At 56.5% G+C, this 24,195-nt stretch overlaps 1 protein-coding gene across 5 annotated transcripts in view; it reads left to right on the top strand.

The window, feature by feature from the left end:
- LNX1 (ligand of numb-protein X 1) overlaps nucleotides 1-24,195 on the top strand; it is an 89,058-nt gene that overhangs the window by 50,963 nt on the left and 13,900 nt on the right. For 2 of the 5 annotated variants that reach the window (XM_064149282.1, XM_064149284.1), the window contains exons 4-8: nucleotides 1,553-1,717; nucleotides 8,955-9,110; nucleotides 10,995-11,197; nucleotides 17,555-17,926; nucleotides 22,889-23,020. In XM_064149282.1, the coding sequence (XP_064005352.1) occupies nucleotides 1,553-1,717; nucleotides 8,955-9,110; nucleotides 10,995-11,197; nucleotides 17,555-17,926; nucleotides 22,889-23,020 (1,028 nt within the window). The remainder of the gene's footprint in view (nucleotides 1-1,552; nucleotides 1,718-8,954; nucleotides 9,111-10,994; nucleotides 11,198-17,554; nucleotides 17,927-22,888; nucleotides 23,021-24,195) is intronic. The other 3 variants (XM_064149283.1, XM_064149285.1, XM_064149286.1) reach the window with 2 other exon arrangements.

Raw genomic sequence — 24,195 nt, 5'->3', positions numbered from 1 at the left:
TTGCCAGCCTGCCTGTGTCTGTGCTTCTGTAGTAGCAGACTTCAAGCTGCAGGTGTAAGCTGCTGGAAGGTTGCTGTCTAATTGTGTGTCACAGACTTGTACAGTTTGCAGCTTCAGTTTGGGGTTTTGATCTTTTCATGAGGTAGGCTTCTGTGTCCACTCCCCTTGGGAGTCCTCCAAGGATGCAGCCTCACTCCAGATATAAAGTTGGATGTGCAGCTCTGCTTTGCAGCCAACCAACCTCTGAAATGATGGTTTCTGTGAGTCTGAATTGAGGAGAAAAGCAAACTTTCTACTGCCAGGAGCAGTATTAAGCTGACAGAGACTCATTTCTTAGGCAGGTGTTCTGAAGGCAGCCTGCAGGAAGGCTGCAGAGGGACTTTGCATCAGGGGCTCTAGAGACAGCCCAAGGGGCAATGGTTTGGAGCTGAGGCAGAGCAGGCTGAGAGTGGAGCTGAGGAAGGAGCTGCTGAGTGTGAGGGTGCTGAGAGTGTGTCCCAGGCTGCCCAGGGAGGCTGTGGCTGCCTCCTTGCTGGGGGTGCTGCAGGCCAGGCTGGATGAGGCCTTGAGCAGCTGAGTGTAGCTGAGAGGTGTCCCTGGGCATGGTGGGGAGGGTGGAGGGGATGAGCTCTGAGCTCCTTTCCAGCCTGAGCCACTCTGTGATTCTCTGATGCAGACTACAGGCCTTAAGAAAGATTGGTCCTGCTCTGGCAGGGGGTTTGGACTTGATGATCTGTGGAGGTCCTTTCCAACCCCTAACGTCCTGTGATCCTGGGATTATTTAGCTCAGCCAGAAGGGCAAATCTCAGAAACATCCAGGTTGGAAAAGCCCCTCAGGATCAAGTCCAACCTACAGCAAATGACTCATGTGATGTGCTGGGGAGATGGTGCAGCTGTGCCAGGGCTTTGGTGAGAGAGTGATTGGCACTGGAATGGGCTGCCCAGGGAGGTGGTGGAGTGGCCGTGGCTGGAGGTGTTGAAGCCAAGCCTGGCTGGGGCACTTAGTGCCATGGTCTGGTTGGTTGGGCAGGGCTGGGTGCTAGGTTGGGCTGGCTGAGCCTGGAGCTCTCTGCCAACCTGCTTGGTTCTATTCTAAGTGGTGAGGGGTTGGAACAGGCCACTCAGGGAGGTGCTGGAATCAGCATCCCTGGAGATCAGAGAATCACAGACACCTCCAGGTTGGAAAAGCCACTCAGGGTGGCTTTGATCACATTGGGGGATTCTGTGCTCCACAACCTCCCTGGAGGTGTTCAAGGCCAGGTTGGATAAGGCTTGAGCAACCTGTTCTAGTGAGAGGTGTCCCTGCCTATGGCAGGGGGTTGGAACTGGGTGATCCTTGAGGTGCTTTCCAACCCATGATTCTATGATTGCACTCAGATAGAGGTGGGGATACCTTGGGGCTATCAGCTGGAGTCAGAGGGAAGCAGCAGCAGCAGCAGCCTCCGCTGCTGGCGTTGCGCCCCAGCGTACGCCAAGGGCTGCAGAGAGATGCTGCTGCTGCAGCCCAGGGGCTGCTGAGCTGCCTTGATTTGGCTTTGCCCTGCCCTTGCAGCTCGACACTTTGAGCGTTCCACCCTCAGAAGCAGGTCCTTCAAAAAAATCAACAAAGCCTTCAGCGTGCTCCGGAGGACCAAAAGTGGCAGTGCCGTTTCCAACCACACCGACCGGGAGAGGGAGAGCCCTGGGAGCACCTCTGCTGCTGCTGCTGCTGCTGAAGGTAATGCTTTGTGCTCCTTCTCTCCTCTCTTCCAAAGGGGTGCTGGACCCTGTCCACTGGAGAGGAGAAGGCTTAAAGGGGATCCTCCCTGTGAGGAGAGGCTGAGGGAGCTGGGGGGGTGCAGCCTGCAGCAGAGGAGGCTCAGGGCAGAGCTCATTGCTGCCTGCAGCTGCCTGCAGGGAGGCTGTAGCCAGGTGGGGTTGGGCTCTGCTGCCAGGCAGCCATGGACAGAAGAAGGGGACAGAGCCTGAAGCTGTGGCAGGGCAGGTCTAGGCTGGATGTGAGGAGGAAGTTCCTGGCAGAGAGAGTGATTGGCATTGGAATGGGCTGCCCAGGGAGGTGGTGGAGTGGCCGTGGCTGGAGGTGTTGCAGCCAAGCCTGGCTGGGGCACTTAGTGCCATGGTCTGGTTGGTTGGGCAGGGCTGGGTGCTAGGTTGGGCTGGCTGAGCTTGGAGCTCTCTTCCAACCTGCTTGGTTCTGTGATGCTATGGGTTTGTTAATTAGAAGGTTTAGGTGGTAGGTTGGACTGGATGGTCTCAGACCTGCTTGATTCTATAAGAATGCTACATCTGAACCACCTCACCTCCAAAGCAAGCACCTGATGGTTTTATTTCAAGGCATTTATCCTTGCTGCTCTTTTATAAAGGATTGTGCCATGTGAAGAGCATTCCTCCAGCTCCTGTAGCCAGCACCCATGGCTAAGAGGCTCCTGCCTCCATTCAAACTTCCTTAACATCCATAAGGAAAGGGATAAGCCCTTTAAAAAGCAAAGCTGAACCTCCTGGAGTGCAGTTTCCAGCCAGCACTCCCTGAGAGCCAGGCTGCAAAACCCTTCCCTGAAGGTGCAGCCAGAACAAGCTGCTCCCTGCACCTGCACTTGGATTTCCTTATGCCAGCAACATTTCTGGCTGCTCACTGCTGCTGCCCTGTACTCTGTGTACCCTGGCACAGGTGCACCTGGGTACCCTCTGCACATCATCTCCCAGAGGTGGGGGAAATGCTCACTTTACACCCAGGAGGGAAACTGTCCCAGTGCTTCTTCATGGAGTGGTTTAGTGCAGGGTTCTGCACTTTGGCCACAACAACCCCAAGCAGCTCTACAGGCTGGGGCCAGAGTGGCTGAGAGCAGCCAGGCAGAGAGGGGCCTGGCAGTGCCTCCCTGGAGGTGTTCAAGGCCAGGTTGGATGAGGCCTTGAGCAACCTATTCTAGTGGGAGGTGTCCCTGTCTGAGGCAGGGGAGTTGGAACTGGATGATCCTTGAGGTCCCTTCCAACTTAAACCATTCTATGAATGTTGCTGAGCTAAGTGGCACATCAGGTAAGGCTGCTCTAGTAAACAAACTGTGTTACAGCCCATCAGGTGGGAGCTGGACCTCTGGAAGCTGTCAGTGGAGCTGCCAGTGCTAGATTTGCTCTGTTAGCCAGCCCAGTGCCCATCAGGTGAGATCTGGACCTCTGGAAGCTGTTAGTGGAGCTGCCAGTGCTAGATTTGCTCTGTTAGCCAGCCCAGTGCCCATCAGGTGGGATCTGGACCTCTGGAAGCTGTCAGTGGTGCTGCCAGTGCTAGATTTGCTCTGTTAGCCAGCCCAGTGCCCATCAGGTTAGATCTGGACCTCTGGAAGCTGTTGGTGGTGCTGCCAGTGCTAGATTTGCTCTGTTAGCCAGCCCAGTGCCCATCAGGTGGGATCTGGACCTCTGGAAGCTGTCAGTGGTGCTGCCAGTGCTAGATTTGCTCTGTTAGCCAGCCCAGTGCCCATCAGGTGGGATCTGGACCTCTGGAAGCTGTCAGTGGTGCTGCCAGTGCTAGATTTGCTCTGTTAGCCAGCCCAGTGCCCATCAGGTTAGATCTGGACCTCTGGAAGCTGTCAGTGGAGCTGCCAGTGCTAGATTTGCTCTGTTAGCCAGCCCAGTGGCCATCAGGTGGGATCTGGACCTCTGGAAGCTGTCAGTGGAGCTGCCAGTGCTAGATTTGCTCTGTTAGTCAGCCCAGTGGCCATCAGGTGGGATCTGGACCTCTGGAAGCTGTCAGTGGAGCTGCCAGTGCTAGATTTGCTCTGTCATCTTGTTCAAGAGGCTCCATCAGCAGTTTTCTGCCCTCCTGAAGCACACTGATCCCAGCCATCATGCCCTGTGGGATACCCCACGGTTAGCCTTTAGGAAGCACTGAGCATTCCCAGTGGGAGGAGATTAGGAAGGTGCAATTATCCCAGCCCTTCTGTGGGCTCCTTGGTGACAGAGGTGCATTAGCTGAGCTGGGCAGGTGATGAGGTAAGGATGTTCTGCTCTCAAGCAGGGGGGGAGAGGCCAGGCTGGCTGACATCCCCCAGCAGCCAGGGGGCTGGCAGGCAGCACCACTCAGCATTTGGCATCCTCGAAGCAATAAGCCAATGTTACTAATTGCTTTGGACTGTCATCACACAGCCAACATCAGCCTTTGTGCAGCAAGAGGAAGTGATGCCAGAGTGGGAATCATTGACTTAATCAAGGTCTTCCCTGGGCTCAGAATTCCTCTGCTCGATGCCTCAGCACCGCCTGTCTCTTACCAGCTCAAACGCTCAGGGTGAGGGTGGAAGGCAAGAAGGGGAAATATCCACCTTGCTCTGTGCCTCAGGCTGTCATTGAAACCCACACACAAACAGAGAAGGTCTGAAGCCTCCCAAATGCTGTGCTCAGGCATGATTACTCTTGAGGCAGTGGCTCAGAGAACAGTGCTGGATGTTTCCTCCTTTATTGCTTACTGCCTTCAGGAGAGCTTTGCTACGTGGCTGTGCTCTTACTGCTTACTCTCCTGGCCCACATTCCCAAAACAAAGCATGGCCATTCCAAAGGAGGAACCTTTCAAGGAGGTCCTCACAAGAGGACTGCACCTGAAGTCCTGCATCCAGCTCTGGAGCCCCTGGGACAAGAGGGCTGTGGAGATGCTGGAGTGTGTCCAGAGCAGGGCCAGGAGGATGCTGAGAGGCTGCAGCAGCTCTGCTGTGAGCACAGCCTGAAAGAGTTGGGGCTGTGCAGGCTGGAGCAGAGGAGGCTCCCAGGGGACCTTCTTGTGGCCTGCCAGCATCTGAAGAGGGCTACAAAAAAGCTGGGGAGGGACTTTTGAGGGTGTGAGGGAGTGGCAGGAGTGGGGGGACTGGAGCAAAGCTGGAGGTGGGGAGAGTGAGGCTGGAGGTGAGGAGGAAGTTGTTGAGCAGGAGAGTGGTGAGAGGCTGGCAGGGGTTGCCCAGGGAGGTGGTTGAGGCCCCATGGCTGGAGGTGTTTGAGGCCAGGCTGGCTGAGGCTGTGTGCAGCCTGCTCTAGGGTAGGGTGTCCCTGGGCATGGCAGGGGGGTTGGAACTGGCTGCTCCCTGTGGTCCCTTCCAACCCTGACTGATTCTGTGATTCCTCCAAAACCAAGGTGAATGGCCCAGATAGTTACTGGTCCTGCCAAAGTACCATTTATGCAGGTAGGTTGTCTGGCACTCTGTGGTCCCCATTCCCTAGCAACTCTTGTAGCCACTGTAAGCAAACCTTGCCCTTTAGCTGGAATCCCAAGCACATCTCCAGTGTGCACTGTTCAAAAGACACCTCTCCAGGATGGGGCACAGGCACTATGATGACTACTTTCTGCCTAGGCTTCTACTTGGTTTAGTAATTGATCCCCTGAAAGCTTAGTTTGGTGCCCAGAGTGTGTGGATGTGGGGGGCTTGAGCATCTCCCCTACAAAGGGGGATAGGTTGGACTGGATGAGCTTGGAGGTCTTTTCCAACCTGATTGATTCTGTGAAAGAGAGCCTGAGAGCCCTGGGGCTGTTTGGTCTGCAGAAGAGAAGGCTGAGAGGAGATCTGAGCAATGTGCACAAATCTCTGAGGGGTGGGGGTCAGTGCCTGGGGCCAAGCTCTTTTTGGTGCTCAGCAGCAATAAGCCAAGGAGCAACAGCTACAAACTGGAGCAGAGAAGGTTTCAGCTCAACAGGAGGAGAAACTTCTTTGCAGTGAGGGTGCAGAGCCCTGGAGCAGGCTGCCCAGAGAGGTTGTGGAGTCTCCTGCTCTGGAGCCTTTCCAAACCCACCTGGATGCATTCCTGTGTGACCTACCCTGGGTGCTCCTGCCTTGGCAGGGGGGTTGGACTGGCTGATCTCTGGAGGTGCCTCCCAACCCCTAAGGCTCTGTGACTGTGGCTGCCAGCAGCCCCTATCCAGCAGCCCAGTGAACTCCAGATGTTAGCAGCAGGAGGCTTGAGGAGGACACTGAGCCTTTACATTGCCAGCAGGATGAAAACCCCTTTTTAAGGGGCACATAATGAGGCCCTGAAGTGGTGATGACTGCAGGACTCCATTAGCAACCTCAAGGCTGTCATCCCCTCCTTGACTCCGATGTGGTTTCATCCCTCCCCACCAAGCATGGCTGTAAGCTGCCAGACATACCAGAGTGCACTGGAAAAACCAGGTAGGCTTAGTGTAATTGCTTAATGAGCAGTTCCTCTGCTGTGTGAGCTCACCCAAGCTGCCTGCCTGAGTGACTGCATTCATTGCCTATGCCAAGAATGCCCTTGGATGACACAGGGCTGGAATTTGGGCTTCAGAGAAGAACCAAACTGCCAGCAAGTAACTCGCAGCAGTGCAAATGAAATTCTAACAGAGACCTCCACTCAGTCCTTTGCAACAGGTGCTGTGTGTCCTGGCATCTCAAAGGCTCTCTCTGTTTCTCCTTGCTGGAGCAGGACATGGATATACTCCTTTCTGTAGTAGTTATCATCATCCTGGCAGCTGGAGGCTTCTCTTTCTTTTTCTTCCCTCCAGTTCTGTTTGGTTTGTTTTCCTTTGCCTTATTTATTGGGAGTCCTCAGCTGCTCTGAGCAGTCTGCAGTTGGACTTTATTCATGCCTAGAATCAAGCAGTGGTGGATTAGTGGTGACTCTTGAGGTGCTGGGTCAGATGTTGGACTGGATGAGCTTTTAAGACTCTTCCAACCAGATGCATCCTGTGAGTTTTCCTACCTCTGACCTTGCCCAAGGGGAAACAATTAAGTTTTCAGAGCTTGATGTGTACAAAGCTGTGTTAGAAATGCAATTTAGATACCCACATTGCCTTATAAGAGCACTTTTGGGGCATAGAATCATAGAATCAAGGTTGGAAAGAGACCTCCAAGCTCAGCCAGCTTGGATGAGCTTCTAAAACTCTCCCAACCAGATGCATCCTGTGAGTTTTCCTACCTCTGACCTTGCCCAGGGGGAAACAATTAGGGTTTCAGAGCTTGATGTGTACAAAGCTGTGTTAGCAATGCAATTTAGATACCCACATTGCCTTACTGGGGCACTTTTGGGGCATAGGATCATAGAATAAAGCAGGTTGGAAGAAACCTCCAAGCTCATCCAGCCCAACCTATCCCTCAAACCTGTCCAATCAACTAGACCATGGCACTAAGTGCCCCACCATAGAATCAAGCAGGTCAGAAGAGAGCTCCAGGCTCAGCCAGCCCAACCTAGCACCCAGCCCTGCCCAACCAACCAGACCATGGCACTAAGTGCCCCAGCCAGCCTTGGCTGCAACACCTCCAGCCACGGCCACTCCACCACCTCCCTGGGCAGCCCATTCCAATGCCAATCACTCTCTCTGCCAGCAACTTCCTCCTCACACCCAGCCTAGACCTGCCCTGGAACAGTTTGAGGCTGTGTCCCCTTCTTCTGTTGCTGGCTGCCTGGCAGCAGAGCCCAACCCCACCTGGCTACAGCCTCCCTGCAGGCAGCTGCAGGCAGCAATGAGCTCTGCCCTGAGCCTCCTCTGCTGCAGGCTGCACCCCCCCAGCTCCCTCAGCCTCTCCTCACAGGGCTCTGCTCCCCCAGATTGTTTCTTAATAGGATCAGATGTGTGAAAATGCCAATAAAAACTCTACATTCCTCTAAGGAAAACATTCCTTGTGGAAAAAGCACCCAGAGTCTTTCTGAACTGCAGATGACGTAGAATCAGTCAGGGCTGGAAGGGACCACAAGGAGCAGCCAGTCCCAACCCCCTGCCATGCCCAGGGACACCCTACCCTAGAGCAGGCTGCACACAGCCTCAGCCAGCCTGGCCTCAAACACCTCCAGCCATGGGGCCTCAACCACCTCCCTGGGCAACCCCTGCCAGCCTCTCACCACTCTCCTGCTCAACAACTTCCTCCTCACCTCCAGCCCTACTCTCCCCACCTCCAGCTTTGCTCCATTCCCCCCACTCCTGCCACTCCCTCACACCCTCAAAAGTCCCTCCCCAGCTTTTTTGGAGCCCCCTTCAGATCCTGACAGGCCACCAGAAGGTCCCCTGGGAGCCTCCTCTGCTCCAGCCTGCACAGCCCCAACTCTTTCAGTCTGTGCTCACAGCAGAGCTGCTGCAGCCTCTCAGCATCCTCCTGGCCCTGCTCTGGACACTCTCCAGCATCTCCACAGCCCTCTTGTCCCAGGGGCTCCAGAGCTGGATGCAGGACTCCAGGTGGGGTCTCAGCAGAGCACAGCAGAGGGGGAGAATCCCCTCCCTGGCCCTGCTGGCCACACTGCTGCTGCTGCAGCCCAGGCTCTGCTTGGCTTTCTGGGCTGCAAGTGCACACTGCTGGCTCCTGTGGAGCTTCTCCTCCAGCAGCACCCCCAAGTGCCTCTGCTCAGGGCTGCTCTGCAGCCACTCACTGCCCAGCCTGGAGTTGTGCTTGGCATTGCCTCCACCCAGCTGCAGGACCTTGCCCTTGGTCTTGTTGCACCTCCTGAGCTTGGCTTGTGCCCACCTCTGCAGCCTGCCCAGGTCCCTCTGGATGGATCCTGCCCTCCAGCCTGGCTGCTGCACCACACAGCTTGCTGTGGGCAGCAAACTTGCTGAGGCTGCACTCAGTGCCTCTGTCCATGGCACCCACAAAGCTGTTGAACAAGACTGGTGCCAGGACTGACCCCTGAGGGACTCCACTTGTCCCTGGCCTCCACTTGGCCATGGAGCCATTGGCAGCCACTCTTTGGGTGCAGCCTTCAAGCCAGTTCTGTATCCATCAGTGCTCACCCCTCACACCCATGTGGCACCAGCCTGGGGACCAGGCTGTGGTGTGGGACAATGCCAAAGGCCTTGCTCAGCTCCAGGTAAATGCCATCAGTTGCTCTCCCCTCATCTGCTCATGCTGTGAGCTGTCCAGAGAAGGCCACCAGGGTTGCCAGGCAGGATTTGCCAGGCAGGATTTGCCAGGCAGGATTTGCCAGGCAGGATTTGCCCTGGGTGCAGCCATGCTGACATTTCCTTGTATTGACAGATTCAGAATGCTCCACACAACCCTCGGTGACCAAACCCCAACACCCTGTGGGAAACCCTGCAAGGAGCAGCAAACCCAAGACAGAAAGCTTTCTGCTCTCTAGACTCAGCAGCTGTGCCCTGTTTAAGGACTGGAAATGTAAAATGGTGAAGAAAGGTATGGAAACCTCCTGGTTTTCCTCTTTGGAAAACCTGGGCCAAGAAACCAGAGAGTTCTGTTAAAGGCTGGGGAATGGAGGTGTAGAGAGGGAGCTGGGGGTGCTGGCAGAGAGGAGCTGAAGCTGAGGCAGCAGTGCCCAGGTGGGCAGCAGAGCCAATGGCATCCTGGGCTGGCTCAGGAGCAGTGTGGGCAGCAGGACAAGGGAGGTTCTTGTGCCCACCCCTGTGCTCAGCACTGCTCAGGCCAGCCCTGGAGTGCTGTGTCCAGTTGTGGGCTCCTGAATTGCAGAGAGCTGTTGAGGTGCTGGCAGGTGTGGAGAGAAGGGCAGCAAGGCTGGGGAGGGGCCTGGAGCAGAGCCCTGTGAGGAGAGGCTGAGGGAGCTGGGGGTGTGCAGCCTGCAGCAGAGGAGGCTCAGGGCAGAGCTCATTGCTGCCTGCAGCTGCCTGCAGGGAGGCTGTAGCCAGGTGGGGTTGGGCTCTGCTGCCAGGCAGCCAGCAACAGAAGAAGGGGGGACAGCCTCAAGCTGTGCCCAGGGCAGGTCTAGGCTGGCTGTGAGGAGGAAGCTCCTGGCAGAGAGAGTGATTGGCATTGGAATGGGCATGGCAGGGAGGTGGTGGAGTGGCCGTGGCTGGAGGTGTTGCAGCCAAGCCTGGCTGGGGCACTTAGTGCCATGGTCTGGTTGGTTGGGCAGGGCTGGGTGCTAGGTTGGGCTGGCTGAGCTTGGAGCTTTCTTCCAACCTGCTTGGTTCTGTGATTCTATAGGACTGTTAATCAGAAGATTTAGGTGCTAGGTTGGACTGGATGATCTCAGAGATGTCTTCCAACCTGCTTCATTCTGTGATTCTGTGTCCTTTAGAGGTCTCTTCCAACCCAGACCACTCTAAGATTCTATGAAAGGCCTCTTTGGATGTCACAAGCTCAGTGCCTCACCTTCAGCTATGCCAGCAGCAATGGGAGAGAACAAGACAGAGAGTACAGCACAGAAGGCTGTTTGTTGAGGTGTCCATGACCATCCTCATGAGGGTCAGCAAGGAGCCATGGCTTGGTTCAGAGCAGGAGATCTCTGCTGGCTAAAGATGTGATTTGGTCCTTTAAAATACTGGCAGGTTTTAGCTCCATTTACATCTGCCTGGATCACATCAAAGGTTTAAGGGCTGTGTGGTGCAGGGTCAGAGCTTGGTCTTTGAGGTCTCTTCCAACTGGATGTTATCTGTGCTTGTGAGTGTGTGTGGGGAGAAGGAAACAACTAAATGCAACACAAACTATGGAGTTTTGTATGTGTTCATTAAAAAAAGATCCCTTCAAGTCCACTCTGCAAGCAAAGCCTGGACAAGAGAAAGCTTAGAGAAGAGCTTGGAGTGGCCTTCCAGTAGCTGAAGGAGGCTACAGGAAGGCTGGGGAGGGACTATTGACAAGGTCTGGGAATGAGAGGAGGAGGAGGAATGGGTTTGAAGTGGTAGAGGGGAGATTGAAACTGGATGTTAGAAAGTTGTTTGCAGTGAGGGTCATGAGACACTGGCACAGGTTGCCCAGGGAGGTTGTGGAGCACAGAATCCCCCAACGTGATCTTTGATCACGTTGGGGGATTCTGTGCTCCACAACCTCCCTGGAGGTGTTCAAGGCCAGGTAGGATGAGACCTTGAGCAACTTCTTCTAGTGGGAGGTGTCCCTGCCTGTCTTAGAGGGATTGGAACTGGCTGATCTTTGAGCTCCCTTCCAACCTAAACCATTCTATGACTTCCCTCCCCACTCAGTGTAGATTGCATCCATGCCCAGTACCCACTTTGGGTACCCAGCAGGTAGTCGAAGCTCCTACAGTGCAGGCTTTACCAAAGTCAAGCTGTGGTGTCAAATCCAAGCCCTCACCCTGTGCATCTCCAGCTTTCCCCAGGTTGTATCACCTGATCCCAGATGGAGAAGTCACCTGCATCAAGATCAGCCGGAGTGACCCTCAGGAGAGCTTGGCCATCAGGATCGTGGGGGGCAGCGAGACACCGCTGGCTCACATCATCATCCAGCACATCTACCAGGATGGGGTCATTGCCAGAGATGGGAGGCTGCTGCCTGGAGACATCATACTGAAGGTACTCTTCTCTGCAGGTATCAGAGTGCCCTCCCCAGGAGCATGTGAGATGGGTGGGCAGAGGCCAATGGGATGAGACTGAACAAGGCCAAGGGCAGAGTTCTGCACTTTGGCCACAACAACCCCAAGCAGCACTGAAGGCTGGGGCCAGAGTGGCTGAGAGCAGGCAGGCAGAGAGGGAGCTGGGGGTGCTGGCAGAGAGGAGCTGAAGAGGAGGCAGCAGTGCCCAGGTGGGCAGCAGAGCCAATGGCATCCTGGGCTGGCTCAGGAGCAGTGTGGGCAGCAGGACAAGGGAGGTTCTTGTGCCCCTGTGCTCAGCACTGCTCAGACCACCCCTGGAGTGCTGTGTCCAGTTGTGGGCTCCTGAATTGCAGAGAGCTGTTGAGGTGCTGGCAGGTGTGGAGAGAAGGGCAGCAAGGCTGGGGAGGGGCCTGGAGCAGAGCCCTGTGAGGAGAGGCTGAGGGAGCTGGGGGTGTGCAGCCTGCAGCAGAGGAGGCTCAGGGCAGAGCTCATTGCTGCCTGCAGCTGCCTGCAGGGAGGCTGTAGCCAGGTGGGGTTGGGCTCTGCTGCCAGGCAGCCAGCACCAGAAGAAGGGGACAGAGTCTGAAGCTGTGCCAGGGCAGGTCTAGGCTGGATGTGAGGAGGAAGTTCCTGGCAGAGAGAGTGATTGGCATTGGAATGGGCTGCCCAGGGAGGTGGTGGAGTGGCCGTGGCTGGAGGTGTTGCAGCCAAGCCTGGCTGGGGCACTTAGTGCCATGGTCTGGTTGGTTGGGCAGGGCTGGGTGCTAGGTTGGGCTGGCTGAGCTTGGAGCTCTCTCCCAGCCTGGCTGATTCTGTGATGCTGTGTTCAGTTCCTCTGCAGGCTGTGGAGGCTTCCCTGACTCGGCAGGTTTTGGAGCTCACAGTTTTGTTTTCCTACTCAGTATCAGGCTCCCCTGATAAGTGGAAAAGTACTCTGGGGGTCCTGGTGCATGGGAGGTTGACCATGAGCCAGCAGTGTGTCGTGGTGGCCAATAAGTTCAATGCCATTGTGGGGTGCATTAGAAGGGCTGTGGTTGAGAGAGATTCTCCTCCTGCTCTGCTCTGCCCTGCTGAGGCCACATCTGCAGTGCTGTGTCCAGTTCTGGGCCATTCCAGTTCAAGAAGGACACAGAACTGCTGGAGAGAGTCCAGCACAGAGCCACACAGACAAGGAAGGGAATGGAACAGCTCTGTTAGGAGCAGAGCCTGAGGCAGCTGGGGCTGTGCTGCTGGGACAGGAGGAGCTGAGAGGTGACCTCAGCAGTGGTTCTCAATGTGTGCAGGTGAGTGGCAGGAGCTGGAGCCAGGCTCTGCTGGGTGATGCCCAGGGACAGCACAAGGGGCACTGGGTGGCAGCTGAGGCAGAGGAAGCTTCATGGAAACAGGAGGAGGATTTTTTCCCTGTGAGGGTGGCAGAGCCCTGGCACAGGCTGCCCAGGGGGGCTGTGGAGTCTCCCTCTCTGGAGATATTCCAACCCCACCTGGCTGTGCTGCTGTGTGATCTGCTCTGGGTGCTGCTGCTGTGGCAGGGGGGGTGGCCTGGGTGAGCTTTGGAGGTCCCTTCCAGCCCCTGACATGCTGTGATTTCTTCCCAACCACAATGGATCCAATATGCAGTGCAGATCCAACAGACTGTGGGTATTTCTGACCTGGGGGTGCAAAAAGTTTCTTTCTTGAGTGCTTTTTGCCCACTCTCTGTACTAACCATGGGCTTAAAGCTCACTTAGTGAGGTTTCTATTGCCTTTCATCCCACTTGTACCAGAAGAGGTGATAGGAGCCTGATCAGGGTTATGTTGCCATCCAGCTCCTCTGCACGATGTGTTCAGCACTGCAGAGCATGAGATGCTGCCCACTCTGTCTTGGCAGCACCAGCAGCCACAGGTGACATTTCTGAGGACCAACAGCCACAGGTGACATTACTGAGGACCAACTTGAGCAACATTCAGGCCTTAGCTGTTGGCTGCTGCTTCTGCCTTTGCTTCCATTAGATGTGTCTCTCAGCTGATGAAGAATTAGGCCAGATGATTAACAACCCTGTGTCTTGGGAGCAGTGGCTTCAGCAGCAGCTTTTGAATGGGAGCTGCACTCTTAGAGGCCCCAGGGACTTGGAGCTCTGCAGGGATGCTGAGTTATATGAATGCTTTAAAGTCTTAAGGGAAAAGATGGCAGCAGCTGCCAGCTCCTTGCTTTGGTGGTTGGAGTGCACAGTTATCTCCACATTGCAAGCTAAAAGTACAGCTGCAGCTCACCCAAGTAGATCCCAAGCAGCTTAGAATCATGGAATCAGTCAGGGTTGGAAGGGACCACAAGGATCAGCCAGTTCCAACCCCCCTGCCATGGACAGAGACTCCTCACACTAGATCAGGCTGCCCACAGCCTCAGCCAGCCTGGCCTTAGACAGCTCCAGGCACGAGGCTTCCACCACCTCCCTGGGCTAGAAGGGATCTTAGAGATCATTTGCTCCAACCTCCTTGCCATGGGTAGGGACATCTCTCAACCAGACTTGGTTGCCCAAGGCCTCAGGCTTGTGCTGCACAGTTTTTATGCAGCAATCCATCCTGGTCTGGGTAGCAAACACAAGAGTTTATTAAAGGCATGACCCAGAGCATGCTGAGGTGGCAGGATTCATGTGGCTGGATAGGCCTGGGGGATAGGTTGGACTGGGTGATTTTGGAGCTCTCTTCCAACCTGGGTGATTCTATGATTGTATGTGGACATCAGTGAGCTTTGGTCTGCTGGCTAACTGAACTGAAAGGTGACTCCACCACCTCCCTGCCCAGCCCATCCCAATGCCTGAAGGATAGAATCATAGAACCAAGCAGGCTGGAAGAGAGCTCCAAGCTCAGCCAGCCCAACCTAGCACCCAGCCCTGCCCGACCAACCAGACCATGGCACTAAGTGCCCCAGCCAGGCTTGGCTGCAACACCTCCAGCCACGGCCACTCCACCACCTCCCTGGGCAGCCCATTCCAATGCCAATCACTCTCTCTGCCAGGAACTTCCTCCTCACATCCAGCCCAGACCTGCCCTGGCACAGCTTGAGGCTGTGTCCCCCTGTTCTATTGCTGGTTGTCTGGGATGGCACAGCTCACACCATTTGTGGTACCCAAGCTGGCAACAGACTTGGTTGAGCTGTGCCTCTAGGAGGGTAGTGCCCCCCAACAGATGGGCAGCCCCATCCTACCCCCAGAGTCTGCAAACCCAACTGCCAGTTGAAGGCTTCTGGTTGTGATGGGAAACTTTTCTCTTCCAGATTGGAAATGTTTCTTAATGCTTAAATGGTTCAACCTGTGCAGAGTAAAAGCTACATGGAAATAACTTGTCTGAGTCAGGTCCTCCAGCCAGCAGCAAATTACAGGCTCACAACTGGTTTTCATTTAGCCCAGGCATGCCTGCAGGCATGGATGTGACAGGACTGACTGGGTGCTCTGTTCCTTCCTCTTCCTTTCCTCCAGCCAAGTGAAAGAGGTGGCAGTGATGCAGTTTTGCTGCCATCTTAGAGTCATAGAACCAGTCAGGGTTGGAAGGGACCACAAGGAGCAGCCAGTTCCAAGCCCCCTGCCATGCCCAGGGACACCCTACCCTAGAGCAGGCTGCACACAGCCTCAGCCAGCCTGGCCTCAAACACCTCCAGCCATGGAGCCTCAACCACCTCCCTGGGCAACCCCTGCCAGCCTCTCACCACTCTCCTGCTCAACAACTTCCTCCTCACCTCCAGCCTCACTCTCCCCACCTCCACCTTTGCTCCATTCCCCCCACTCCTGACACTCCCTCACACCCTCAAAAGTCCCTCCCCAGCTTTTTGTAGCCCCCTTCAGATGCTGGCAGGCCACAAGAAGGTCCCCTGGGAGCCTCCTCTGCTCCAGCCTGCACAGCCCCAACTCTTTCAGTCTGTGCTCACAGCAGAGCTGCTGCAGCCTCTCAGCATCCTCCTGGCCCTATCTGAACTGAATCTCACCTGGAAAACACTAAGCCATGTAAAAAGCTGAATTGTCTGGTGTGGAATATCAGCACAGTGAGCACCCAGGGCATTTACACTTCTCTTTGAGTCTGTTTTGCTCTTCATTTTAATTAGAGGTTCATTAGTGGGTGTGAGTGGAACAGTTCATGTAAAAAGACATCCAGCTCCTCTGCAGGCTGGGAGGGCTTCACTGATTGCAGCAGGTTTGGAGGCTCACAGGTTTATTGTCCTACTCACTGCCAGGCCTCTCTGATAAGGGGAAAAGGATCTGGGGGTCCTGGTGGATGGAAGGTTGACCATAAGCCAGCAGTGTGCTGTGGTGGCCAAGAAGGCCAATGCCATTCTGGGGTGGACTAGAAGGGCTGTGGTTGGTAAGTCATGAGAGGTTCTCCTGATCTGGTCTACTGAGGCCACAGCTGGAGTATTGTGACCAGTTCTGGGCTACTCAAGTCAAGAAGGACCTCAGGGAACTGCTTGGAAGAGCCCAGCCCAGAGCCCCCAAGCTGCTGCAGGCAGTGAACAGCTCCTGTGAGGCCAGGCTGAGGCAGCTGGGGCTGGCAGCTGGCAGCAGAGCAGCCTGAGGGCTGCCCTCAGTCCTGTGCTGAAGCTGTGCAGGGCAGTGTGGGCAGGACACAGCCAGGCTCTGCCCAGGGCTGGCCAAGGGCAGCACAAGGGGCACTGGGGGCAAGCTGCAGCAGAGGAGGTGCCAGGGGAGCAGGAGGGGAAACTTTGTCCCTGTGAAGGTGCCAGAGCCCTGGAGCAGGCTGCCCAGAGAGGCTGTGGAGTCTCCTGCTCTGGAGCCTTTCAACCCCCCCTGGTTGTGCTGCTGTGTGCCCTGCCCTGGGTGCTGCTGCTCTGGAGGGGGCTTGGCCTGGATGATCTCTGGAAGTCCCTTCCAACCCCTAACACTCTCTGATTCTGTGATAATGGAGAAACAAAGCAGTAGGAAAGTGATGGCAGTGAAAAGAAAGGCTGAGGAGAAGGATTGCAGTCAGAAATTGGTGGAGTAAAGTGAAGATATGTGAAAGGATACTGGAGCCTGGGAAAGAACAACAATGAAGCTGGAAAAGAGCATGTCTGGCTAGAGCCTGTCAGGGAGAGGGGGAAGGAGGAAGGGCAGAAAGTGTCTGCAGAGTGTCCTTTCCTTGGGGGGAAGAGTGTTCTGCACCACAAGCTCGTGTGGCACCGTTGGAAGCAGCACATGTCACACCGTGTGAAGACATCTGTGCAAACAGACCTGCCCTCTCCACTGCCACTCCAGATCACAGCTCACAGCATGGTAAGGGTTGGAAGGGACCCAAGGAGCTCATCCACCCCCCTGCCAGAGCAGGGCCATGCAATCCAGCTCAGGGCACACAGGAACACATCCAGACAGGGCTGGAAAGGCTCCACAGAAGGAGACTCCACAGCCTCTCTGGGCAGCCTGTGCCAGGGCTCTGGGACCCTTCCAGTCAAGAAGTTGCCCCTTGTGTTGAGCTGGAACCTCCTGTGCTGCAGCTTCCATCCACTGCTGCTTGTTCTGTCCCAGGGAGCAGTGAGCAGAGCCTGTCCCCCCCTCCTGACCCCCAGCCCTCAGATAGTTACAGACATTGATTAGATCTCCTCTCAGTTTTCTCCAGCCCCAGGTCCCTCAGCCTCTCCCCACCAGGCAGTGCTCCACTCCCCTCATCATCCTCATAGCCCTCCCTTGGACTCTCTCCAGCAGATCCCTGTCCCTCTTCAACTGGGGAGCCCAAAACTCAACACAGTATTCAAGATGAGGTCTCACTAGGGTAGAGTAGAGGCAGAGGAGAACCTCCCTGGATCTGCTGGACACACTCTTCTGAATGCCCCCCAGGATCCCATTGTCCCTCTTGGCCCCCAGAGCACATTGCTGTGCCATGGATGTTCTCCCCCAGCACTCCCAGCTCCCTCTCCACAGGGCTGCACTCAAGCAGATATCACCAGGGCAGAGTAGAGGCAGAGGAGAACCTCCTGAGCACATTGCTGTGCCATGGATGTTCTCCTCCAGCACTCCCAGCTCCCTCTCCACAGGGCTGCTCTCCAGCAAATCTCCCCAGGGCAGAGTAGAGACAGAGGAGAACCTCCTGAGCACACTGCTGTGCCGTGGATGTTCTCCCCCAGCACCCCCAGGTCCCCCTCCACAGGCTGCACTCAAGCAGATATCACCAGTGCAGAGTATAGACAGAGGAGAACCTCCTGAGCACACTGCTGTGCCGTGGATGTTCTCCCCCAGGACCCCCGGGTCCCTCTCCACAGAGCAGTCACCTCCCAGCCTGTACCGCTGCAGTTCATTATCCCTCCCCAGGTGCAGCACTCTGCACTTGTCCAACCTCAAGACAAGGCAGGCGCTGCCCGAAGGCTTCTCTCTTGCAGGTGAACGGCATGGACATCAAAACCGTGCCTCACAGCTACGCCGTGTCCCTGCTGCAGCAGCCCTGCCGCGTCCTGCGCCTGACGGTGCTGCGGGAGCAGCGCTACCGCTGCCGGCACAGCAGCCTGCCGCTGGACGCCCGCTGCGGCCGCGACGACAGCTTCCACGTCGTGCTGAGCAAAAGCAGCCCGGACGAGCAGCTGGGGATCAAGCTGGTCCGGCGGGCCGACGAGCCGGGGGTGTTCATCTTCAACCTGCTGGCCGGCGGCGTGGCCGCCCGCGACGGGCAGCTGCAGGAGAACGACCGCGTCCTGGCCATCAACGGCCGCGACCACCGCTACGGCAGCCCCGAGAGCGCCGCGCAGCTCATCCAGGTGCGGTGCTCAGCCGGGAGCTGTGCCCAGCCGCCGCCGGGCTCCGTGGGTGTGCCAGGCTGCGGACACCCAAGTGGCAGTTCGAGATCCGATGGGGATCGGTCCCTCTCGAAGATGCTTGCTGTGGGGCAAAGGTGGAGGTGGGGAGGGGCAGATGGGATGCGAGGAGGAAGTTTCTGGAGTACCTGGAGTGCTGCATCCAGCTCTGGAGCCCCTGGGACAAGAGGGCTGTGGAGATGCTGGAGAGTGTCCAGAGCAGGGCCAGGAGGATGCTGAGAGGCTGCAGCAGCTCTGCTGTGAGCACAGCCGGAAAGAGTTGGGGCTGTGCAGGCTGGAGCAGAGGAGGCTCCCAGGGGACCTTCTTGTGGCCTGCCAGCATCTGAAGGTGGCCCCAAAAAAGCTGGGGAGGGACTTTTGAGGCTGTGAGGGAGTGGCAGGAGTGGGGGGAATGGAGCAAAGGTGGAGGTGGGGAGAGTGAGGCTGGAGGTGAGGAGGAAGTTGTTGAGCAGGAGAGTGGTGAGAGGCTGGCAGGGGCTGCCCAGGGAGGTGGTTGAGGCCCCATGGCTGGAGGTGTTTGAGGCCAGGCTGGCTGAGGCTGTGTGCAGCCTGCTCTAGGGTAGGGTGTCCCTGGGCATGGCAGGGGGCTGGCACTGGCTGCTCCTTGTGGTCCCTTCCAGCCCTGACTGCTTCTGTGATTCTGTCCTGGCTTGGATTAAAAGTGCTGTGGCCAGCAGCAGCAGGGAGTTTGTTGTCCCCTTAGACTACTGTGAGGAGAGGCTGAGGGAGCTGGGGGTGTGCAGCCTGCAGCAGAGGAGGCTCAGGGCAGAGCTCATTGCTGCCTGCAGCTGCCTGCAGGGAGGCTGTAGCCAGGTGGGGCTGGGCTCTGCTGCCAGGCACCCAGCAACAGAAGAAGGGGACACAGCCTGGAGCTGTGGCAGGGCAGGTCTAGGCTGGATGTTGTTAGGAAGTTCCTGGCAGAGAGAGTGATTGGCATTGGAATGGGCTGCCCAGGGAGGTGGTGGAGTGGCTGTGGCTGGAGGTGTTCTTGCCAAGCCTGGCTGGGGCACTTAGTGCCATGGTCTGGTTGGTTGGGCAGGGCTGGGTGCTAGGTTGTGCTGGCTGAGCTTGGAGCTCTCTTCCAACCTGCTTGGTTCTATGGCTCAGCGCTGGTGAGGCCACAGCTCGAGTGTTGTGTTCAGTTTTGGGCACCTCAATATAAGAGAGATGTGCAGGTGCTGGAGTGGCTCCAGAGAAGAGCAACAAAGCTGGGGAAGGGCCTAGGGAGTAAATCTGGTGAGGAGTGACTGAGGGAGCTGGGAATCGTTAGGGTGAGGAAGAGGAGGTTGAGGGCAGAGCTCACTGCTGTCTGCAGCTACCTGAAAGGACCTTGTGGAGAGGCTGCTGCTGGGCTCTGCTCACAGGTAACAGGAGACAGAAGAAAGGGGAATGGCCTCAAGCTGAGGCTGGGGGGGTTTAAATTGGACATTAGGGAAAAGTTTTTCATGGAGAGAGTGGTCAGGGACTGGAAGGAGCTGCCCAGGAAGGTGGTGGAGTCACCCAGCCTGGGTGTGTTTAAAGATGTGGTGCTTGGGGCTATGGTTTAAGGTGAATCTTGTAGAGTAGGGTTCTGGGTTGGCCTTGGTGATCCTGAGGGGCTCTGCCCCCCCTGCATGTGCCTCTGTGAATATGGGCACACTGCTTGGCTCTATAACTCTGCTCCCCAAGCCAAACCCAGGAGCAGCCTAGAGGCAGGATGGAAAACATGTCTAAGGGCCCCAGTCACACACCCCCGTGTTTGAAACACACAACTGCAGCTCTTGCTGGCTTCCAGAGAGGGGATGTTCTTGATAAGAATGCTTGAAACACCCCCCAGTCCCTGGGAATTTAAGCAGGGTGCCCATCAAAGGGGAGACTCAGGCTTCCAGACAGCCAGGGCTGCCCTGCACTGATGTGAGCTCTGTGAATCACCTCTGTCTGGAGCGAGATTCCCAGAACCTGCCTCCTGTTTTCCCTTCCTTCTGTCATGGTATTTCACCAGTTATCATTTGCCCTTCCTGTTTTCCACGTTAGGCCAGGCAGAAAGCATCAGGCTGATGCCACAAGTGGTTTGCATTTGCTCCTTACACGAAAGGGCTGTTTCACTCTGAAGGCATCCTGCCTGCTGAGACCTCGGCGTGAGCTTTGCTCGCAGCACCGAGAGCTCCCCCAGCTAATGGTGCTGGCAGCTTCAGGCACACCATCAGCTTCTGCCTGGCAACTCCATGCTCTGTGGAGGTACCTTCCAACCCATAATAGTCTCTGATTCTCTGATCGGTTTCTGCAGAGAAGAAGGCTCCCAGGTGACCTTATTGTGGCCTTGCAGGATCTGAAGGGGGCTACAAGAAAGCTGGGGAGGGACTTTTTAGGCTGTCAGGTAGTGATAGGAGTGGGGGGGATGGAACCAAGCTGGAAATGGGAAGATGCAGCCTGGATGTGAGGAAGAAGTTGTTCAGCATGAGGGTGGTGAGAGCCTGGAAGCCAGGCTTGGCTGCAACACCTCCAGCCACGGCCACTCCACCACCTCCCTGGGCAGCCCATTCCAATGCCAATCACTCTCTCTGACAACAACTTCCTAACAACATCCAGCCTAGACCTGCCCTGCCACAGCTTCAGACTCTGTCCCCTTCTTCTGCTGCTGGCTGCCTGGCAGCAGAGCCCAACCCCACCTGGCTACAGCCTCCCTGCAGGCAGCTGCAGACAGCAATGAGCTCTGCCCTGAGCCTCCTCTGCTGCAGGCTGCACACCCCCAGCTCCCTCAGCCTCTCCTCACAGGGCTCTGCTCCAGGCCCCTCCCCAGCCTTGCTGCCCTTCTCTCCACACCTGCCAGCACCTCAACAGCTCTCTGCAATTCAGGAGCCCACAACTGGACACAGCACTCCAGGGCTGGCCTGAGCAGTGCTGAGCACAGGGGCACAAGAACCTCCCTTGTCCTGCTGCCCACACTGCTCCTCAGCCAGCCCAGGATGCCATTGGCTCTGCTGCCCACCTGGGCACTGCTGCCTCCTCTTCAGCTCCTCTCTGCCAGCACCCCCAGCTCCCTCTCTGCTCCTCCAGGAATTAATCACATTTACAACCTCCCTCTAAATAACCAATTCTGAGGCTAACCATGTGGCAGCAGAGAAGCTGAAGCTGTTTGCCTGGGGTAAAACTGGATTTCATGAGGCTGTTTGCCCTTGGCAGCTTTGCTTTTCTATGGCTCCAACAGAATGGTCAGGGTTGGAAAGGACTTCAAGGGTCATCCAGTTCCAGCCTCCTTGCCATGGGTAGGGACACTTCCCACTAATTCAGAGCCACATCTAAGCCTGGCCTTAAAAACTTGCAGGGATGAGGCTACTATCATTTGCATGGGCAACCTGTGCCAGGGTCTCACCACCCTCCTGCTGAAGAACTTCTTCCTAATGTCTAATCTAAATCTCCTTCCCTCTTATTTTTGTGACAGGGAACTTGATCATAGCAGCATTAACCTTTATTGAGCCTTCTATGTATAGGCATCTGTGGAGTCAGAGCTAGCAGCAGGACAATCTCTGCTTTCATGGAATCAGGCTGGAAAGGAGCTCAGAGCTCAGCTCCTCCAACCTCCACACCATGCCCAGGGACACCTCTCAGCTACACTCAGCTGCTCAAGGCCTCCTCCAGCCTGGCCTGCAGCACCCCCAGCAAGGAGGCAGCCACAGCCTCCCTGGGCAGCCTGGGACACACTCTCAGCACCCTCACACTCAGCAACTCCTTCCTCAGCTCCACTCTCAGCCTGCTCTGCCTCAGCTCCAAACCATTGCCCCTTGGGCTGTCTCTAGAGCCCCTGATGCAAAGTCCCTCTGCAGCCTTCCTGCAGGCTGCCTTCAGCTCTGGGCAGGCAGCTCTGAGGTGCCCCTGGATCTTTGTCCTTTCCAGGCTGAACAACCACAACTCTCTCAGCCTGTCCTGAAAGGAGAGGAGCTGCAGCCCTCTGATCATCCACGTGGCCCTTCTCTGGCCATGCTGCAGCACCTCCAGATCTTTCCTGTAACAGGGTCTCCATCTCAACCACATTACAACCCAGAGAGCAGGCTGCTTTCCCTTCTCCTGAGGCACAAATGCTGCTTCTCGGCACCCACTGCAGTCTAGTGCCTGGGAATTCATGTTGCATAAACCCCACACCAGGTGGGAATAGCTAGGAATTGATTTTGGGGTCTGTGTGTGTGTTCCAAAGAACACACAGGGGCCTGGAGCACAGGAGCAGTGTGGGCAGCAGGACAAGGGAGGTTCTTGTGCCCCTGTGCTCAGCACTGCTCAGACCACCCCTGGAGTGCTGTGTCCAGTTGTGGGCTCCTGAACTGCAGAGAGCTGTTGAGGTGCTGGCAGGTGTGGAGAGAAGGGCAGCAAGGCTGGGGAGGGGCCTGGAGCAGAGCCCTGTGAGGAGAGGCTGAGGGAGCTGGGGGTGTGCAGCCTGCAGCAGAGGAGGCTCAGGGAAGAGCTCATTGCTGCCTGCAGCTGCCTGCAGGGAGGCTGTAGCCAGGTGGGGTTGGGCTCTGCTGCCAGGCAGCCAGCACCAGAAGAAGGGGACAGAGTCTGAAGCTGTGGCAGGGCAGGTCTAGGCTGGATGTTGTTAGGAAGTTGTTGTCAGAGAGAGTGATTGGCATTGGAATGGGCTGCCCAGGGAGGTGGTGGAGTGGCTGTGGCTGGAGGTGTTGCAGCCAAGCCTGGCTGGGGCACTTAGTGCCATGGTCTGGTTGGTTGGGCAGGGCTGGGTGCTAGGTTGGGCTGGCTGAGCTTGGAGCTCTCTGCCAACCTGCTTGGTTCTGTGATTCTGTGGTCACTCACTGTGGTGGATTGCTGCCTCCAGGCAGATGTGGGGCAGGTGGGGAGGGTGTCAGAGCGTTTGGTGGCTCCCCAGGGGCTGAGGCATGCTGGAGGGTTAGGATTCACCTGTGCCTCCTCCCGCAGGCCAGCGAGAAGCAGGTCCACTTCGTGGTGTCACGGCAGACCAGGCAGCAGACCCCAGACATCCTGCAGGAGACAGGATGGACTTATGGTGGTGGCAACCCCCAGCCCTGTCCTGCTGAGAGACACAACAAGGTGAGGTCTGGAGCGTTGATGTGGTGTGTGCCATCCCTGGGGTGGGCACTGGGGAGGGCAGCTGGCGGTGTGGTGTCTCGGGGCGTTGACTCTGCTCTCTGCCAACTAGAAGGGCCATGGCTTACTTTGCAGTGGGCACAGAGAGGCTGTGCTCCTCTTTTACTCTCTGCTTCTGCCCTGGCTGCATCTGGGCTGGAAAGGGGAGGAGAAGGTGAAGGGCAGTGGTGGGGCTGGGGGCTGAAGTGCGTGCAGAGTGCTGGCCATGGGCATGGATGGCAGCGAGAGCCAGCACGGGGCAAGGAGCTCCTGTGGAAAGAAGAGGATCAGCTGAAGGTTGTCCTTCTGGAGAGAAGTCTTCAGGCCAAAAGCTTTCATACACTGAGCTCTCAGCAGCTGCTTCACAGTCACAGTGATTATTACTCTGTAGCTTGTTCCTTAGGATACCTCTGCCCCGACCTGCCTGGCAGTGGGGCAGCAGACAGCAGCTGTGGTCTCCACTGCCACTCTGCAGACATCCTGTGGAGCTTTGGCCCCAAAACGTGTTGGGTTTGCTCTGGCAGTGCCTGGCACTTGGTGGGATGGGAGCTGCAAGATGCAGCAACGTGCAGCATGGCCAGACCAGGTCACGCAGCACAGAGCAAAGACCTTGCTGAGATATTATGGGTCTGGCTCCTCAGCTGCTCCTCAGCACCCTGTTGCACCCTGTGCTTAGTGCCTTTGCACCTGCACATGCTTTCTGCATCAGGCAGAGAGACTCTGGTGGGCAGAGAGAAGAGTTTTGGGAGCAGGGACCAATGCAGCCTCTCCTCAGCACCCTGTTGCACCCTGTGCTTAGTGCCTTTGCACCTGCACATGCTTTCTGCATCAGGCAGAGAGACTCTGGTGGGCAGAGAGAAGAGTTTTGGGAGCAGGGAGCAATGCAGCTGCTCCTCAGCACCCTGTGGCACCCTGTGGTTAGTGCCTTTGGACCTGCACATGCTTTCTGCATCAGGCAGAGAGACTCTGGTGGGCAGAGAGAAGAGTTTTGGGAGCAGGGACCAATGCAGCCTCTCCTCAGCACCCTGTTGCACCCTGTGCTTAGTGCCTTTGCACCTGCACATGCTTTCTGCATCAGCCAGAGAGACTCTGGTGGGCAGAGAGAAGAGTTTTGGGAGCAGGGAGCAATGCAGCAAGAC

This window comes from Pogoniulus pusillus, chromosome 9 (assembly GCF_015220805.1).
Source record: "Pogoniulus pusillus isolate bPogPus1 chromosome 9, bPogPus1.pri, whole genome shotgun sequence".
NCBI lineage: Eukaryota > Metazoa > Chordata > Aves > Piciformes > Lybiidae > Pogoniulus > Pogoniulus pusillus.
The sequence above is the reverse complement of the archived record's forward strand: the minus strand, read 5'-3'. Positions and strand labels throughout refer to the sequence as shown.